Source organism: Argiope bruennichi, chromosome 8, assembly GCF_947563725.1.
Source record: "Argiope bruennichi chromosome 8, qqArgBrue1.1, whole genome shotgun sequence".
Taxonomy (NCBI): Eukaryota; Metazoa; Arthropoda; class Arachnida; order Araneae; family Araneidae; genus Argiope; species Argiope bruennichi.
The window spans coordinates 130,922,574-130,942,956 of record NC_079158.1 but is presented as its reverse complement, the minus strand read 5'-3'; the positions used below and the strand labels follow the sequence as shown (position 1 = coordinate 130,942,956).

The following is a 20,383-nucleotide window of genomic DNA, read 5'->3' as shown; positions in this document are numbered from 1 at the left end:
TAAACTATATATATATATATATATATATATATATATATATATATATATATATATATATATATATATATATATATATATATATATATATATATATATATATTAATGAAAGTTATATGTATAATAACTTTCATTCATTTCAGCTGTCTAAACTTTAATAAACTATAATTCTCGGGGTCATTAAATTATTGACATTCATTATAATACAGTAACACAGAATGGTTATCTTCGATTAATTCTTCACATTAAAACGTATTTTCATGAAGAAGTTTTGTTGAGGAATCTTGGTATGAGGAAAATGGCTTGCTTACAGAAAAGAAAAGGCCTAAGTTAAAACAAATCAATAATGAAAAAGATATCCATAAATTTATCAATAATCTATTGAACTATCTATAAGTAACTTAATAATAATTTTACATTTATTAGAGGTGTGTTAATTTTTAAGTGAATTCTTGTTACATATAAAACATATTTCAGGACATAAAAGATTATTTGAAAAAAAATAATATTAAAAGTTTTGAAGAAAAATCTTATTACTAATTTTTTTTAATTTCCTGAAAGCTACAGGAATCTTCAAACACTATCAAAGTTTCCTAAAAACTGTTTTTAATTTTACACGACTCCATTTTTTTTTTATGAATGTTTATACAAAGGACACTGGAAAGTTTTGCAATATATTTTTATGCATTTAATTTTTCAAGGAAATTCAATATACATCTCCATTCTCTGAAACTAGCTCTTCCAAATTTTACTACTGATTAAGGTACACACATTGTTCCCAGAGGGTCTTCATTACTGAAAAATTGCATCCCTTTAGGTTTCATTTCATATTCGACGACAATATACAATTGTAGGGAGCAAGGTCTGGACCTTAAGGATGCTAAAGAAATTCTGTTTCGTAGTGATCAGGTATAAAGAGCCATGAGCTGAAGCGTTGTGAAGATGGAGGAACTAGGTGTCCATTCATAACTTTGATTGTAGGTTCTTCATACATTCTCTGATTTCAGGCAGGTATCATTTATTTGTGACTGTCCCCTATATGTCCAAAGCGACACAGCTCAGCTTGATTTGAAAAATACAGCTATGATTTTCTTTTTTTCCAGAACGGAAATTTCTGACCGTTACGGGTGTGTTCTCATCATCAAAGACCAAACTTTATTTTGAGTCTTAGTTGGCACACTTGTATTGTCAAGCCTCTTATGATGATGTTCATTTATTGAGATTCCCCCAACATGCATTTTTAGCATTTCCCGGTTATACATTTCCTCACACATTAGCATTTCCAATATGCATTTTTAGCATTTCCCGGCAGCAAGTCACGCGTCGTATCATCTAAATTTCATTCGGTCTCTCCGCTATCCAAAGACAATAATTCGTTTAAGTGCAAATGATTCTGAAGCATCAAATGAATTGCTGGCGCATTTAGGCTTAGATATCCTCTATCTTCGTCAAGCATTTTCCTCGTCCCAGATACCTTTTACTGCGTATTTGACAATCGGTGGCCTTCCTTGTTCTTTCAGCATCCTCCAGAGTACACTTTCTCTTCTTTCTGTACCTCCTGGATGTAGTGGCATGAAATAGTTGACAAACATCACCAAGTGCAAAAGCCATTTCTTTTAAGCATTGGGCTACGTTTAAACCAAGCGGGAAGTTATACCGCAAAACTCCCCGTTCCCCATTTCGTGACACGACGCTATAGCAAGCATTTGCAACAATCATTACTCATGAATAACTGAGTCTACAGAATTGTCGCAGCAACTATTGCGCAAGTATGAACATATATCAGCACGTAGTAATGACAGCCTGCTACGATTCATGGCTACAAAGCTTTCCCAGTGCTCTTTGTATCCAAAGCCCTAAAATGTATACAAAGGAAAAAATAATTCCCATTTATATATAAATGAATCTGATTTCGCATAGTTACTTGCCAAGATTTAAAAGATTTTTTTTTAATGCGATGATATTCTTGGCTATTTTTTAATTTTTATATTTGCCAGAAAAATATTAACGAATTTAAAATCGAAAAGGAGCGCCTGCAATTTATCGTTTAAAAATTATACACACTACCATGTAAAAATAACATATTGTAAGAAACAGTAAGAGGTGTTGAATTTTCATTATACTTTTACATAAACTAATCTTTGATTTTTTTAAAATTAGTAAATTTATTTCACATAAAATATTAAAAACATATGCTTCATTCAGCACACCTCCGAAAGCATCCCCCGTCACAGCGAAGAAATTTTTTTTCACTCACTTCCCACTTTTTCCACCGAATTTGCTGTAAAAACACAACCAAAACGAGGAGAACAAATAAGCATTTTTAAATTCATACATTATTTGAGAGAGAAATAAGTTACTAACGAACAAACAAGAACTAAGGATGTCCTCTCACTAGATGCAGAAAAAAAAAAAAAAAAATTAAAATTCCCACAAGAGAGGAAGAATTCTTCTTTGGCCTTTCGTAGCTCATGAATAAAATATGAAGTATAAAAAAAAGCAATGAAGGGGGAGTGAAGAGGCTGGAAAGAAATAGCAGAAAAACCGCAAAGAAATGCAATATTTGTCCGTTCCGCTTGGCTGGTTTGGGGATTAATATATCCTATTGAGTAGCGAGGCCTCTATGAAAAAAGTTTTAAGTTTCACTTGACGCGTAGAAAACTGATTGATACGAAATATAAAAGAGAACTTCTTTCTCCGTCCGTCGTTGATGTGATAGTATATATTAATATGAGTTATATTCCGAACGGTGTTGGGTGGAGGGGTTCTTTTTTAGGCGCGACTCGCGCGGAATCGTGTGGAGTATTATTATATTATATTGCATAGGAGAAGTTGCGGATATGCACGCGTGCGGATTTTTTTCAAGTCAGATTCGACTGGAAGTTCCAGATGGTTCGACAAATTGTGGCTTAATTTCTCGCGGTCTCAATTTAGAAACTTACTTCTTTTCTTTCTGAGAAATAGGTTGGATGTACATTTTTTTTTTCACTTGTGTAGTGAGGTTATCTGCCTTAAAATGAACAGTTGATTGCTTCATATATTCAGGAAAAATATTGAAAACCAGAAGTGGAGATAGTATAAGAAAGATGCTTGAAACTGAATAACTCATTTTTTTTTTTTTCTTCTTATTTCTTTCACTCGGAGAAAAATTGAGAAATTTCGTTTTCAGTTCTGATTGCTGGGTGTTTTGATAAGTTTCAAAAGCTCAGTTTCGGAAACTTGCGTATAATTTTCACAATCATGCAAATAATTTGCAAACAAGCATTCCCGGAATTTTTTTAAAGCATCTATTTTCAGACTTTAGCATCCATTCTAAAAAAAGAGAAGTGTGCATTCCAAATTTTTAATAAGACATGTAAGTTGAAAAAAAGAAAAAAATGTTTTAATTTTATTTTAAAAATGTATTACTGTTGAATACGCGCGTGCAAAAAATATTATTTTAATATTCGAATATCAATTGTATTTTTAAAAAACATATAAAAAATTTTAAAAAAATGTTTTAATATTCGAATATAAGTTGTATTTAAAAAAATATATATAATTTTTTTTAAAAAAAATATTTTTATATTCGAATACAAATTGTATTTTTATAAAAATATAAAAAATTAAATTATTTTAATAAATGAAAAAAATATTTCAATATTAAAAATATATTTTGTTATACGCATAGACTTTTTTCACTTTAGAGCAGGAACATATCATTTCTAATTACATGCACGCTATTACTCAACAGATTTTGTGAATCCAATAAAGAGCGTAAGTGCTCCAATCAGCTCTTGAAAAAAATCGCATAAGATTGTAGCCTGCAGTCCTAAGCAAGGCGTCGTGAGCACGGTGATCTGATTCGTCTGCCATTTATTCATAAAATTTATTTATTCATAAAATGCATCGGTACAGCACGCACTTAAAAATGCCTTCAATACCTCTGCACCGTAAATGCATGTAAGTTTTATTAAAAGGAACTGTAAAAAATGCTTGAAAATATAATAAAATTTGAGAAAAAATATTTCGGAATTAATATGAATCACCAAAAAAGCAGATTTAAAAAAAAAAAAAACCATTTTAAAAGGGGGGGGGGGGTAAATGATTTTTGAATATAAAATGCTTTTAAATCGTAGCTTTTAATGAGAAATGTCATCAAAATTTTGGAAAACCTTCCTTAGTGAATGTCTACTAACAAATAAATAATTCCTGCTAAATTTGGAAACGGTGTTCAGAATGAAATTTTTTTTTTCATTGTGTTTTCCCCAATTTTTAGGTGGCGTGCTCATCTGTAAATTCTACAGGTTAAATTATCTATTTTATTATTGACCGATCCTTGAGAAATTTAAACTAAATTCATACCTATCAAAATTTTAAAGTGAACGAATGTTTATTTTCTCAACTTGTATATCAAAAATAAAATTACTTTTCTTTCAGAAATATTCTCTGGTTTTTTATTTGTAATAATAACAGAATTGTTCAGCCTTTTGTAGATTTTCATTATTTTTGCATCTCGAAAGAACTTTATAATCGATTAAGTTAAACCTTCTTTCTTTTTCGGTTGTTTGACCCGAACGGTTTTTGAAAAATGAAATGAACTCTGAAGTTATTTTATTGATATTTTATTATGAGGATGTTAGTGAGGATGTTATAGTGAGGATGTTATACCATTTCTCTGTAAAATATTTTCTTTATATATATATATATATATTCAAATTGCATCAATGTATCATTCAAGTCAATATGACCCGTACTGTTTTGGTTCCACTTTTTTTGAAATCGTGCACTGAATATTACCAATTGAATTAGAAGAAATAAAAATAAAAGTTCGAAAAGTAAAGATTTGATAATAAATCATTTCGTCAACAAAAAATTCGCACCGATAAATTTTATCCTGTTCAGGGAATTTTCAAAAAATGGCTAAAAATACAATCAGCCCCCCTTTTTTTATCAGTATAAAAAATGTACAATAGACGAACAATTAGTTCTCTTCAAGGCAGGTGAACAATATATGACAAATGCACTATCTAAATATGGGATTAAAATATTGTATTTTACCAGCAGTAAAACTTTATTAGTTCTAAGGATTTATTCTTTTATTTATTAGTTTCTTTTTCTTATATCTATAATAAAAAGGAACACGGGTGGAAATCAGAAAAAAATATCAAGGCATTCAAGCTGTAAGTGATCTAACATATGAACTATGAAGGTTTGTTGGATCACATGATTACTTCATTCATCATTAACTAACTTTGTCAATGTCTTTTAAAATGAAGTCTATGCTTGCTACTAGAAAAATAAACTGGAGCTTCCTAATCAAATGACAAAAAAAAAGTGACACAAAGCTCAAGGTTTTTTTTTCTTTACTCGTTACAATGATTGCGTATTACATTCCAAAAAAAAGCAGTCTTAGAATGCATCGTAATAAATGAATTTGTAACAAACAGACCAAAAAAAATTTACAGATATGATATTAGATTGCAACACCAATTAAAGGAGTTATAGACAGTCTTGATGTACTTTTGAATGCATATATTTGCAAAAAAAAAACCAAATTATAATATAATATAAAAACCAAATTATAATTACAAAAAAAAACCAACCCCTAAGATTATATTTTTACAATAGTACTACTTCTGGTAGTTTTCTTGCAATATATTTATTTTCAAGATGACAATAAACAGCAAAAAGAATGAAAACTAATTGGCCAAAAGAAGGCGGTTTTTAAAAGAATTCATTTAAGAGCATATGCTGCCAGAATTAAAGAAATATAGCATTATACGTTCGAAAGATTAAGTATAAAGGTAAAAGATTGTGTACAAAAATAAAAAATAATGAATTAAATATGAATAAAAAAATAATGAATTAAAAAATTAAATTAAATATATTGCCTGAATTATATAAAAAAAAATGAATGCAAGCTGCTTGCAATATATCTTTAAGGAAAAAATATGAAGAAATGTAACAAATAGAAAATATAAGTGAGATAACATTTAAAAAGTGGTTTAATGTTTTGTTTTTTTTAATTTTTGGTATCTGATGTTTATATTTAAATATTTATTGTTTCTTTTTTTTTAGTCATACCACGTTTATAATTTTAAAATTATTTTTTATCTCAAAATATTATATTTTTTGAAAACATGAAGAATATAGGTATCTGAAGTTAGTATCCAATTATCTTTTTTTTTTTTTTTTTTTTTTTGCGCAAGTGCCATTCTAGGCTAAACTGCGCCATGGCTACGAAGGAGAGTTTAAGAAGCTGTTGAATGTCCGGGCGACACTGATCAGAGCATTGCGCTCACATAGGGAATGTGAACCGAGCGACGGGGTTGAATAATCTTCAAAAGGAAACAAATAATTACAGCATATTTTTTTTATTTACAATGATTGATTAGAACAAGATCGACACCATGTAAAAATTCTTCAATAACTGATTAAATATGCTTATTGCTTTTTATCTCATATTTTAAAAAATAAAAATACTTGAAACTTTAAAAAAAAAGTCAGTGATTTTAAATTGAGATAGTTTAAAAATGGGACAGAAACAATACTTTCTCTTTGTAAATGAGCTCTTTAAATGGTAAAAAGAAATGCAGTTTCCCCTCGCAGAGAAAAAAATTCCTGTCTTGAAGATAAAAAGTTCTCAAAAGTTGCTATTATTTTTTCAAAGTCATGGGTAACTTGCATACGAAACTTTTAGAAGCGCAATTGATTATTCCTAAAATATATTCTAATATGTTTTGTATTATATTGATATAAAAGTATGAGTTAAATGTCTTTAAATAAAATTAATTCTCCATGTTATATTATATTTAACAAATAATAATATATATATATATATATTTTATAAATGATACTTGGCATTTCACTTATTTTTTTTTTCTAATACAGAATGTTAAAATAAAGTTATAGCCGAAAAGAAAAATCATCCAAATTTTATAGATAATAATAAAATGCAAATCATACATTTGACATTATGAAGACAGTCCTTGCTCATGGAATTGCACGTCAAATGCATTTAGAAATGATTGCTTACAATGTCAAGGCTCAGCTCGCTGCAAGACAACGTGAAGTTGAATAGTAAATGGTATGCTGCGATGTTGCATGAACCGACTTTATTCTTTGATATTTTATCATACATTAATAAGCAGATGCAGTATTCTTGAAACAAATACAGGCCAGAACGTTCCACTGCTCCAATCTTATCTATGATCTGATATCTCACTATCTCTTGTGATATCACTGACTTCGCGATGTAATCATTTTTTAAGGCCTTTTTTCGCTAATAAAGTAGGCAGAGGGATCAAAAGAAGTGTGCATCGAAGCGATCTTCTCAACACGATTAAAAAGACAATAGAGAGTATTCTGCGGTTGTTCTAATAACGAAGGCTTCCCTTCATTTTGGGGACTGGAAAATCAGGTGAATTTCGTTCTTGAGTCAGGTGATTAGAATTTAATTAAAATGATGTTAATAATGAAATCAGTTCGTTCTTGCTTATTTTTGCACTGCGTCCCTTTTTGTACTTAGCTTCCTCTTATAGTGAAAAAGTTTAAGATGTTTTTTTGATCTTTATCTGCAATCATATCACATACAACACATTCCAACATTTTGATGTCAAGCCTGTTGAGTCACGAAGACATGAATAAGCAGATACTTTGGCGATATTTTGGTGTATTTGTTCCAAAATTTTATACATACCAGCCATTCTGGTAGTAAAAACTACTCGACAAGTTTTTAAATCCAGTTAGTTGCGTTTTTGAATAAATGTGCTCACAGGCACATGGACGGATAAAAAAATGAGCTTCATGTTGATAGAGTTATTCAGAATTTTTTTAGAACTCTGCTGTTATAATACCACGTACCTTGCGATCACATAACTTATCATCTGTTTCGTTGAATTTTTATGTTGCTCAAAGACAGACGCAAAGACATAATTCTCACGATGTCGAATATTCTAGAGTTATAACACTTTATATATTTCGCACACGGGAAAGCAAAATTTTTTATTAGTACATTTGAATGAAAAACACAAACCTTTATATACTATGGGATCTTAAAGGATTCTGTGTAAAACAGCGGTTTCTTTTTTCAAGTTCAAGACTTCAGTTGTTGGAACTTAAAAGTCTTTTCAATTGAACGACAACAAATTGTATGAACTTTTTAAAAAAGATTCTGTACTTGATGTATAGATGTATTGCTTCAAAGGAGATTTCACTTTGAAAATATTTCTTCAATACTCTCAATGTATGTCATCTCTATAAAATAAAGAAATAAAATAAAAAGGACATTCAATACTTTTGAAGAAATCAGTTATTAAAAAGATTTTGAAATAGCAAAATAAATAAATAAAAATAAAAGCAAATTGAAAGGTTTGCTATTGTTTTTATATATTTTTTCATCAGGTTAATTCATCTTCGTCAGTCATGTTCGGACAACACTATCCTATGTAAATTTAAATATTTCATTAATAAGTATAAAATAAAAAAAAATCAGAGGCATTTTCTTTAAATACGAGATACTGTTATGGCCAGTATTAAATTTTTTAATCGTATTCCCGATTTCGTTTATTTGTAGTGAATTGATTTTTATATTTGTTAAATGTTTAAAGGTTGCTTTTTTTGTAAAGAATATCTGTTCAGCTTATTTTGCACTCCTGAATAAGCCTCCCTTTGATTTTGCAGGGTGGAAGCGTCGAGGATGCTAATAGTTTATTTCCTGGGGATCATAATAGTGTTATAAGAAAAGGTGAGTTTCAGCATTTAAAACTTCTCTTTTATTTTGTGTGCTCATATTTGACCATTTGGACTTTTTGAAACTGGTACTTTTATCTGGAAAAAAATATGGACCTATAATAATTCTAATATTTTTTCATCCCAGTTTCTTCAAAATGTAACTTAAGTAACGTGCAATATATATTTTTTTATTTTAAATGCTTTATATATATTTTAATGAATTTGTATAGTTCTAAAAAGAATGAATTTATGATTTTAACAAAAATTACAATATAACTTAAGACTAAGACCTTTAAAGAAAATAATTGTTGAATTTTCTAGTAAATGGCGAAATGTTACGAGCTTATGGAACTGCCTCAGAAATGGCTCTAAATAGTTAAATTTCATCCGCACTGAAAGATTAGTAAATCGATACAAACGTGAAACTGAATTATAGCAATTTTCATTAGAATTATTCCGGTAGAATAAAAGAAAATGTTAAAAAAAGAAAATCTTCAGAACGAAACAAAATTTCGTACCCTTGCTTAAAAACGAACCATGCTTCCAGATACACACCCTCGAGAGAAGGAAGTACTTGGTTTAAAAAAAAAAATCAATTCCGAAAGATTTATGAAAATACTTTACGACCATTCAACTTTACAAAAATTCTTTATTTATGAACAGAGCATTGGAACTGCCTCCTGTTTATGGTACAGCCCACCAGGGAGCTGCTATTGCCCATAAATGGATTGTTTTATGTCACCTACCCCTACTTGGTAAATCGTTCTAATTTCACCCTTGAGTCAAGTCCCGCCGCAAAGACATTATTTTGCTTCCTTCTCCCCCCCCCCCATTTGTATTTTTGAGATGTTTGCTTTCTAAGCGTTTGGAAGAATGAATATTGGGCTTTATGGCTGTTCTCTAAAGATGGTTTCGAATAATGTCTTTGTACTGCTTTGAATAAGTAGTTTAAAAAGGATTAAAGCGTCACATTGTTTGAATTTCATCCTAATACACTTTGCCTATTCTGCAGTATTTTGTAAAGAATTCGTATTTTGTAATTGAATATTCCCATTTTAGATTTGAAATTATAGTAACTTATAAATGAGACAAAATGATTATAGCCTAAAGTCATGAATTACAATTAAAAAAAACTTAAAGGTTAAGCAGTTTTTTATGTATATTTCTATCCTTTGTAACCTTATGCAATAATAATAATAAAAATATTATGAGAAATAAGACTTCGTGAATTCATAAAAAATATTTTGATGTCTTGAAAACATTATTACGCTCATTAAGTATTTTCTAACTTCACAGGAGTTAAACATTTTTCAATGGTATAGGAAGCTTACGGAAAAGATTTGCATTTTTCCCCCCTTTTATAAAAGTGATTAATATTTCGTTCCTTATAAAATTTGACTTACTTTTCTAGAAACAAATGAATGACTGCAGACCAGGCGCAAATAACACGCAATGTTAGTAACATATGAACCCTTTCAACTTAGTACAGAAATTCCAATTAAAAATAATTGAAAATTCTTGAAATTGTTATGAAAAGTTCCTTTTAAATTTTTACCTTGAAATACTGTAAATAATACTGTATAAAAAGAAGAAAAAAAAATGAATTTTCTTTCTTATGCAAGCTGCTGAATGGAATTACGGACGTATGTGGGAAACACAGTGTAGGGGTAAGTATGCGCATGCGTCAGGGAAAGTTAAAGAAGCAATATTCGTATCCATTCGTAGCCAAACAATTTCCTTTATCACAAACTTCATAAGTGAAAAGAAGTGATGGATGATTTAAAATTTTATGAACTCATTTTCAAGAGAAAAAATAAAGAGTCAACGCACAAACCATATTCATGCAGAAATTCAAAGATAGTTCTCTTGTTTAGTACCATAAAATAAAAACGATGGTAAGTTGTCAACTGCAAAATAATTCAACATTGGAATACCAGCTCTAATTTTGATGGAGGGTGTTGGATTTACACCAGATCTGACAAACAGGGTGAGTCCAAATAAAATCGGCCTGATACTAAGTTGATTTGAGTGGTATTAAAATAAATTTCGTGCAACAAAATAATAACTTTTCTTTTGCATTTTGCAGTTTATTGCATTGTGCAAACTGGCGTCATAAGGACTGAAGAAATACGTTTAAATAATTTCCAATTTGTCTTAGTTGAGTGGACGGAAACTTTTCCCAAAATGGCATTCTGATATTAAAATGTATGAAAATTCTGACTATAACGGCATTTATCCTTTTGCAAAATCAATCATTGGTAAGGTTAACAGGTACAATAACAGCCACTGGTAAAATGTTCGGCTGTATTGTTCTGCGGTAATTAAATGACTGTCGTCGTGGCAGTATAAATGTTTCAAAATATCATTAAAAAGCGAATCATGCTAAAACACATCTATGAATAGTTCTGAGAATGCGTTTAAAAAAATTTAGTTTGAATCAATGAATTGATTACTATTCGTCACTTTTGTTTTTCTTCATTTCTGTGAGATGCCCTCTATTCCTCAGTCATCCTCACAGAAATCATCAAAACAACAAATTTAAGTATTAAATTACTTTGATTTTAAAAAATATGAGCCACGGGGTAAGAAGGTTCTCAAAAATTCACACAAGAAATGACATCCGCTGCCATGTTTCTTTGGCATGAATGATTAAAATTTCGAGCACTTTCGTTACTTCGGGCTCTTGCAGATACTGATATCATATTGAAAGTGTTTATTTTCTATAATATCATCTCATTCCTTCTTACTCATCTTATTCGAATGAACGGTATTTCTATATGAATATGGTTTTGCATTGTTTTCATTATTTACAAACATTTATCAAGCTTACATTATCCTTTATAAAAAGGTGCATGGTTTCAGACAGAATCGAAATGATATTCAAACTTGAAAAATCTCATCAAATAATAAATTTTTATTTTTTATTGAGATTTTAATCCTAAATAAAACAGAAAGGTAAGGTAAATTGAATGCACTTATAATTTCTCACTTATAATACATATGCAACAAATATTAAAATTAAAAAAATATATATTGTTTATGGAGTAAATTAAACTACTGCTTTTAAAATTTTTAAAAAGAACTAGCAAAGTTTTGGCCGTTTTCATGATAAATTCTAACATATAGAGCGCAACATTTGTCAAGATAGTATGTTTCTTTTTTAGATTATGATACTTTTTGACTGAAAAATGATTTTTAGTTAATAGCTACTCCTGAAAAAAAGTTTATCCTTTATGGCATCCTAATTATAAATATCATTCAGTTTATATCACTGGAACATACTTCTAATACAAAATATGATGCAAAATATGATTTTGTTTAAAATAAAAACGCCCACTTTTATTTCGATAACTACTTTTAATCATTATATTTTATTATGAAATGAATGAATGATTTGTTTTGTGCATTACTGTTTCTGTTTATTGAGCTTGCTAACATTGGTGGCGAAAAGTGTCATCTCGTTGTCATTGCAATATAATAACATATCATGACTCGATTAGTACACAATCGACAAGATTTACCTTTTCAATTTCTAATATTCTTATTTTCATTATGCTTATTGCAATATATTACATTATTACTAATTGATTATTTTAATCTTCTTCGTCAGTTTACTTTTAAAACTACCAATGGAAGTCCGGTGATAAAATGCATGTAAGTGAAAACATATATATTTCAGATTATTAGTTGGGACATATGCACAATAAGATGAAAAATAGTTAATATTAAAATATTGTTTCTTTGAGTTTAAAATCATGTTTTCGAATGTTGTGCAAGCTTAATAAACGTTACATTAGATTTATAAACTTGTGACATGAAAGGCACTCTGTTGTTGCTTCAAGAACTGAGTGGATGCTCAGAAATTAGAAAGTTTATGTCATATTTAAAGCTAAAAGTGTAAATGAAAGAGTCTAAAAGGAGCTGTTTTCCTTACAGAAGCTAAGCCACCCCTTTAAATTATTGTTTAGTTTTTATTAACTATATTAATTACGAACACAATTCTAATCAATTTAATATAATTTACACAATTACGTTATGTATGAAATCGGCAAACACCAAACGTTTTTCAAATTTTGATGACGATGATTATATATTTAGAAAGAAACAAATTTTTTAATAAATCTTATACAATAATAAATGATGTTTGATGAAAGTGGGGCTTTACATTGCATTGCTAATTACGTTATTACCTTAGAGCATTACTACAGTAAAAAATTACTAATTATTTTGATTAAATTTATGGTATGTTATGCGAAAATTAAATGTTATGTGAAATTATTCCTGTAGCTTACTCATCAAATGAGTTCATGCTCTCTTTTAGGAATTAACTATGAGTCAATTAATTTACTGTTTCTCGTGGATGATTTTATGATATGATAGGAAAGTTTTTCGGAACTTCTGTAATGTATATTTCTTTTCTGGATATATACTTTTTTTCAATAATTTTTTCTATACCTGTAATACACGCAAAGCATGAAAAACAAAGATGACATTTCAAATAGAATGCAAAGAAGCATTTAATTATTTTCTTAATAAAGGGCGTCTCGATGAAGTACAGCGATGAACGTAAAACATATTTTTAATGTGGCTTGAAGTCTGGCCTAAAATAATTCAATTTCGTAACTGAATCATTTTTAGTAGCAGAATAAAAATTATTTTGTTAAAAATTTATAGTTTTGAAAATATTTCGTTAAATATAACCAATAGAATCAGGTGGCTGCATTAAAATTTAACTTCCAAACTTTACGAAAAATATAAATTGACTTATGAAAAATAAAATGTTATTCCTTATGCCACCAAAGACTTTTTTCTAATAGCAAGTATATGCCCATCACTGATAGTTTAGAAATTAGTTTTTGGACCACGACTAAAGAGCGTTCCTTATAGTGTCCTTAAGAGGTATCTTCTAAATCTGTCTCGGTTTCATTTAAGTTAGGCAGCCCTTAAGAGGTATTCATTTAGCCATGATCTTTCGGCGAGTGTGCAGCAGCAGCAGGGTGCCTCTCATATCGTTTGTTGTGGCGCACCCGGGTGACAGTTGTTGTGTGTGACAATTGTTGTCTGGTGTCCGTCAGGCATCAAACCGAGGAACAGTGACAATCATAAAGAAATGGTCATCACAGGCGTGACATCTCCCACCGATGTGTTCTGCTCCGTGCCGGGACGCCTCTCGCTCCTCAGCTCCACCTCCAAGTACAAGGTCACCGTGGGAGAAGTCCAGAGGAGGTTGTCGCCACCAGAATGCCTCAACGCCTCGCTGCTCGGGGGAGTCCTCAGGAGGTACGTTTCCACCTTATGTTTTGTGAACTACGAGTAGACTCACTGACAATGAAAGCTGACACTATTCGCGATTCCCCTCCGTAACTATCCATCGCGGATACGTTATGCAGATCAAAATCCTAAATTTCGGCTCTTCTTGAATATCTAACCCTCAGCATGTTCCTGTTTTAACGTGAGGAATCTTATCTGGGAATTGTGGCATGGAATGATCAAAATGTTCTGTAGGAAAAATTGGTAAGACTATAACTAAGATTTATAGCATAGTAATTGCTAGTTTAGTGAATGATCACTAAGAAATATTTTACATTTTAAATAAATTTTCAATAAAAAGTTTTAACATTTTACTACAATTATTGAAGGTTTTATAGTTGCACAAATATTCTTCTTACTATACTTAATAAAGCTATTTAGTGGAATTAATTTTATTTCGACGCAATATTTTCTTTAATTTTACTAAATTCCTCATGATTAACCTTTTACACAAATTTGTAATCAGGCTTTCCGTAAATGTACGCAAGTAACAAAATAGAAAATTTGTGAATAGTCAATTTGAATATTTTAATAACTCTCCTTTGGCTTTGCAAAGCAATTAATAATACTAATGATTTACAATTCTAAAAGCAATGGATTTTTTAAAAAGTATAATGATATATTCAGGCGGGCATTTGTTCTCTAAATTGCACTATCCATTGCGCACAAAAGGAATAGATCGCTGCAATTAAGGTGAACGAATCAAGCAGGAAGAATCATCAAGCTATGATGTTTCGAATCTTATTTAGAAATGTGAAATGTAAGTATAATTGCATGGCTTTTTGTTTCTGACTTTGGGCACCACAACAATTCCACAATTCCTGAAATAACGCATTATTTATCACCTGTGCGAAATGATATCAGCATAAATTTACTACTCCGACCCGAGTGAAGGCGCACGGAAACTTGAATAACCGAACCGCCACGATAGCAACTCAGGAGGGAACTGTGTAACCACAATCCTAAGGGCCATCACCGGCCACGGTACAACCCTTCCCAAAGGAAGTATGTCCCTTCATCGATTGGAGGTAGTCATCCCTATCCATTCGTGCACTCTCAACGGTGGCGAGAACCAACCACCATGCAGGAGGATTCTCATTCTCATTTAGGAGGTGCCCCCCCCCGAGGGACTGAGAGCTCAGTCCTATCAAACTAGCTCATCCCACAGATAATGTTTATTTTTCATAATTAAAGAATTATACATTGTAAGATAGTACACAGTAGTATAGACATGATATGGATTTCAATATCATGTGTGTGTGTATTCAAAACATGATTTGAAGAAACAATCGTGGAGTTCTTTAAAGATTTATACTATTCAGGATTTCAAGAAAATATTCCAATTTTTATCTTTAGCCAAAAAAAATATGTATATATATATATATATCAAAATCATAGAAAGCAAAAAGCAGAAAATCGAATAAGATGGCAGAAAGCAGTTTAGATAGAAGCGCGAAAAAAGTTTTTCAAACTTTTACGGTTTTAGAAAAGAATTTGTTGACTTAGAGTTTTGGTTGCATGGGAAAAATAATAGTCCAGACAGCTAAGAAGTTAAAGTTACAGTGAAGGCAGAGTTGGAGTGATTAGAAAATTATTTTTAGAATGTAAAATATTTAGAAATTATTACATACATATATATATATTTGAAATTATTGAGTATTGTAAGACCTGTATACACATTGCGCAAATGATTCATCATTTTCAATTATGAACGTATACTCACCTTCTTTATTTTTGTAGCATAATCATTCCTCTACACATAATTACATATTTCAGAGACACAACAAGATCAGAATGACCTTGAAAATCTATATAAAAATTTGACTCAAAATTGCTTTGACAAATATAGGCACCATTTTTTTTTCAAAAGTTTGAACCTGGGTTTTATTTATGATTATGGAAAAGATTTAGCATCAATAATTCCTTTTTGAATCAAATTCTTTGTCACGTGAACAAGCCGATTTGTCTTCAATAAAGAAATTAATTTCTTTTTTTGCTCTTATATATCATAGCCTTTAATATATAATAATATATACAAAAATCATATATATATCGTACGTAATCTTATCCATATATATATATATTGAAGCCTTCTTTTGCTTTATTCTTAAGTATATTAACCGCATCCCTGTCATAATTACTGAAACTGAATAGCGACATTTATTTTAAGTTTCTATTGTTGTGAGTATTGTATGGATTCATTTTATAGGCTGTTATTTGTAACCATAACAATTCTAGCTCATTTATTACCTTGAAGAGTTGTAGAATAATATATACTGTATCTTATTTGACTTGATATAATCACCCGCAGTGTGCCTTACATACTACTGCCACCTTGAGTTTTCAATGACTATGATTTAGATTAAGCATATTTCAAATAAAGATCATGATGATATCATGGAATAGTATGTGCATGAGTAAAAGATATATAAAAGAATTAAAGATACTTTGTATGTCTCATTAGAACTGCATTCTTTCTTTTAAATTTTTTCACATCTACTTCTAAGATCTAGTAATACTCGGTTCAAACATTCATTTATTATGATTGGCTGGAGTTCCGATTTTAAAATAAGGAGATGAATAATTCTATCATACATCGTTGTAGCATCCAGTTGCTTTGCTTGAAAAAAGAAGTATTCAGGATTTTACATACAATCTGGATATAACTTAAAGACATTTGCCTTCTTGAAATTCGGAGATGCAATTCAGCCATTTTTATCTCACTTGTCAGTACTTGAATGAGAGTAAAGTGATACAATTTTCTAAGCTTCAAAGCTGAACTCTCTAAATGCTTCGGGGAAAGGGAAGATGTCCAGTTTTACTTAACTGTTAGCGCTACTTTTCTGGTCTGGTTATAACTATATTATAGCTGAAAATTGTATATCTTGTTTAAAATGAAATTCAAACTATCTTAAGATAACTTTAATTAGAATCATTTATTTATTAGCACAGAAATAAAAATAGAAAGAAAGAATATTCTGTGTCAGTTCCGTCAACGTATTCCTATTTCCTTAAAAAAAATTTTTTTTAATTTTTTTTCTTTAGTTTTAGTTTTCTTATTTTTTAAAGATGAAATAATTATTTGCACAGACCGTCAAAAAATATCCACATATTTCGCTACACTCGAGAGTTAATCATTACATATTTTCTGAATCTTAAAAATTGGTATCAAAATTATATGCAATTCTTGTAAATGCTATCGGTAGTTAAGTTTCTAGTATTAAAATTCATACTAATTCTTTTTTAAGGGAAACACCTGACTCTGGGGAATCGACAATTTACTTATACGCCAATTGCCAATTCAATGAGCTCGGATACATGTCGAATTATTTCATTCTAACGAAATGGATGCTGAATTATAAGTAACTAATATTCAACCCTCGAAATGTTGAATGAAACTAATCATTTTTTCGATACATCTTTAATATAATGTTAAACTAATTTTACTTTTCATTAACTTATTTCTTATCAAAAATAACAACTAAAAATATTTTCAAATCTTTAATATATTTTAGATCTTTAACTATTAAATATATTTCTTAAAATTTTTCGAATAGAAACATATAAAATCATTAATGCAAATCAAGAAAGGCAACTGAAATATTCTTATGCTAAATGTCAGTTATTTCCATTCACTGGCTCCGAAATCCTGAAGTGAGACGGATGGCGCTGTTTTCTCTTCTCAAACGGTCATCACAATTTAACACGTATATCAGTTGGGAGAAAAATCTTTCAATGGAAATAGAATTTAAGCAGACCTTTGCATATTACTTTCGATCCATTGTTGAGTATTTATTTAAAAAAATAAAAGAGTGAAGAATTTATTCAAAAAATGGATTCGATTCTATTATATTTGAGTGAAATCGTTTTTATGCATAACATACAACAAGAATAGGTGGTGATTAGAAGAAAGTACTGGGAAACCCTTGACTTACAAATTAAATAAATAAATAGGAATTTCAGTAAACTTAATTCAATGAATACCAACAAATACAGTTGTAAATCTATGGTTAAGTAAAAATAAATAAAAATACGGAAAAGTAATAAATACATGAATGTAACAAATGCTCCAATTAAATTTTAATATGGTTCCATCTTTAAACATCAAATATAAATTTGATGCTTTATTAATCAATCTTATTTGGGAATTGTATGATAAAAATTACCTAAAATTGATATAAAAAGATTTCATAATCATCTAATTAGTGTATTTTTTTTACCTATTTAAAAGCAATTCTGAGGATTTTTTATTTTATACGAACTATTTATATTTTTCTAGATATTCGATGGCATTTCTTAAATCTGAGCAACGTAGAGCGAATGATGTATTAAAATATCAAATCCTGTTTTTTTATAATCCTGGTTTTATACATCGAAAATAAAAATAAAAAATAAAAACTGGACTTCAAATATATATATTTAAGGTTTATTTATTTAAAAAGAAATGAAAGACCTTTTGTTGATGCTATATATTTTTTGCTTTTCCCCCCTTTTCTTTTAATAAATGATTAGATAAATGAGAATGTTCATTTTCATAATTTTTTAAATGATCTGATAAATGTTGTATGTTATTTCTTTAGGTACAGATCTTTTAAAAATAGCTAAATGCCAAGTTTTGAATGTGGAAATGTAACGTTATGTGGAAAGTAAAAAAAAAAAAATAATTAAAACGAACCATTGTTGCAACTAAACCTCCTAAAAACGATTTACTTTCGCGTCTCTTGAAAAAATCCTTAAATGTTTCTTCGCGTATAAAGTTTTCAATGTGAGAAATAATTTAATAGAAAAATAATTAAAAAAGTAAGATTTCATATTTTGCTTCATTTTAATATTTGTTGGTTTCGAACAATGTGCGAATGCTTCTTTATGAACTTTGCAATTATTCTACTATTATCAAGAAAAATTATTTGTACAGTAATGAATTATATGGAGCTATGTCATAAATAGAGACTTAGACAACGCTTTCCCTTTTTTTGTCGTGACGTTAAAAGGTGAATACTGCAAATATCATAAATAGAAATTTAAAATGACGTGATGAATAATGAACTTCAATATATTCCAGATAACAACGCTCTTTTTTCTCATCATCATTTGTGACTACCAATACTTGTGCGAAAGATTTTCCTTTAAAATTCCGCTGTTCATCCTATTATATTTGAATTTTTAATTTTTTAGTCATTTGTTGTAAAAATAGTAGTTAAGTATTCCATCATTCGCATATTTATATTAGAATTGGAACATTTTCGACTAAAAAAATGGTTGCATTATTGTGGTAAAAAAAATTGTCATACCCTGATCGATTATGAGAAGGAAAAGGTTTCACAACTATATATGTCATTTCTGTACCTGCAATCTGAAAAAGAAGCAAAGTTATTATATAATTAATTGCCTACCAGTCAATAAGCCATGTGCGGAAAGCAAGACTCATTTTAATTTACATCGTACTTTACCGCTGCTGTTATAGATTATCATAATCACAAGAAAAAATGCCAATCATTATCAAAAGGCTTCATTTTCTATGTCATGGCATTCAACAAGACATTTATTTGGGAGCACTGGGAAAAAGAAGAACATTATCTGAATGAAAATCAAGGAAATTCTGACATTATTTTATTCACTAGATTCTCTACCAAACATCGATTTAATATCCTGCTATTATCAAATAAATTCTGAAAATTTAATTAATTTAAGAATGAGTGAAAATTTATTCTTTTTCAATTGAATGATATTGACATATAAAAATTATTTTGATAATCATGATAAATAAATATAAATGAGTTATGTGTTATAACTCTCTGTTATTATCTTCACCAGAACTCTTTTTTAAGTTAATCTATGATTGCTTCGTGCATTGATGTTGTTAAACTTTATTGATCATAATTTTCAAGTCTGAGTTTTTTTGCGATTACGATATCTTATCGTCGTTTATGAGTACGTTACGATGAAAGAGATTTATTTTATCTGTTTGCAATGATAAAAATCTTGGTAATTGGACAAAATTTGAAATTTGTTACAATCCTTTTTAGAAACATTAGAAAGGAAAGCTGGTAATCTAGCTTGGAATAAATATTCATGCATAGATATTCCTACAACAAATTCTGAAGGCAAGAATATACCGAGAATGTTCCGTTGTAAGAATTTCTGCAATTATAATTCGGTTATGCATCCTTAACTTCCTCTCGTTTCATTTTCATTGAAATCTTCGTCGAAAAGTTTTAGCTATGCTGCGTTCAACCAATGGATTTATCTTTCAGCAGAATCTTCCTCTTTTAGTGCGATTATTTCGACCGAATGCCACCGAAAATTGAATATCGCAGTCGTAAGGAATTCTTCCATCTCAATATCCTTTGTCACTGGCCAT

The 20,383-nt window shown here is 29.6% G+C and overlaps 1 protein-coding gene across 4 annotated transcripts in view; it reads left to right on the top strand.

The window, feature by feature from the left end:
* Positions 1 to 20,383, top strand: part of LOC129981807 (transcription factor AP-2-beta-like) — a 256,095-nt gene that overhangs the window by 217,211 nt on the left and 18,501 nt on the right. For 3 of the 4 annotated variants that reach the window (XM_056092826.1, XM_056092827.1, XM_056092824.1), the window contains exons 3-5: positions 8,662 to 8,725; positions 10,335 to 10,379; positions 13,788 to 13,992. In XM_056092826.1, coding sequence (XP_055948801.1) covers positions 8,662 to 8,725; positions 10,335 to 10,379; positions 13,788 to 13,992 — 314 coding nt within the window. The remainder of the gene's footprint in view (positions 1 to 8,661; positions 8,726 to 10,334; positions 10,380 to 13,787; positions 13,993 to 20,383) is intronic. The other variant, XM_056092825.1, reaches the window with a different exon arrangement.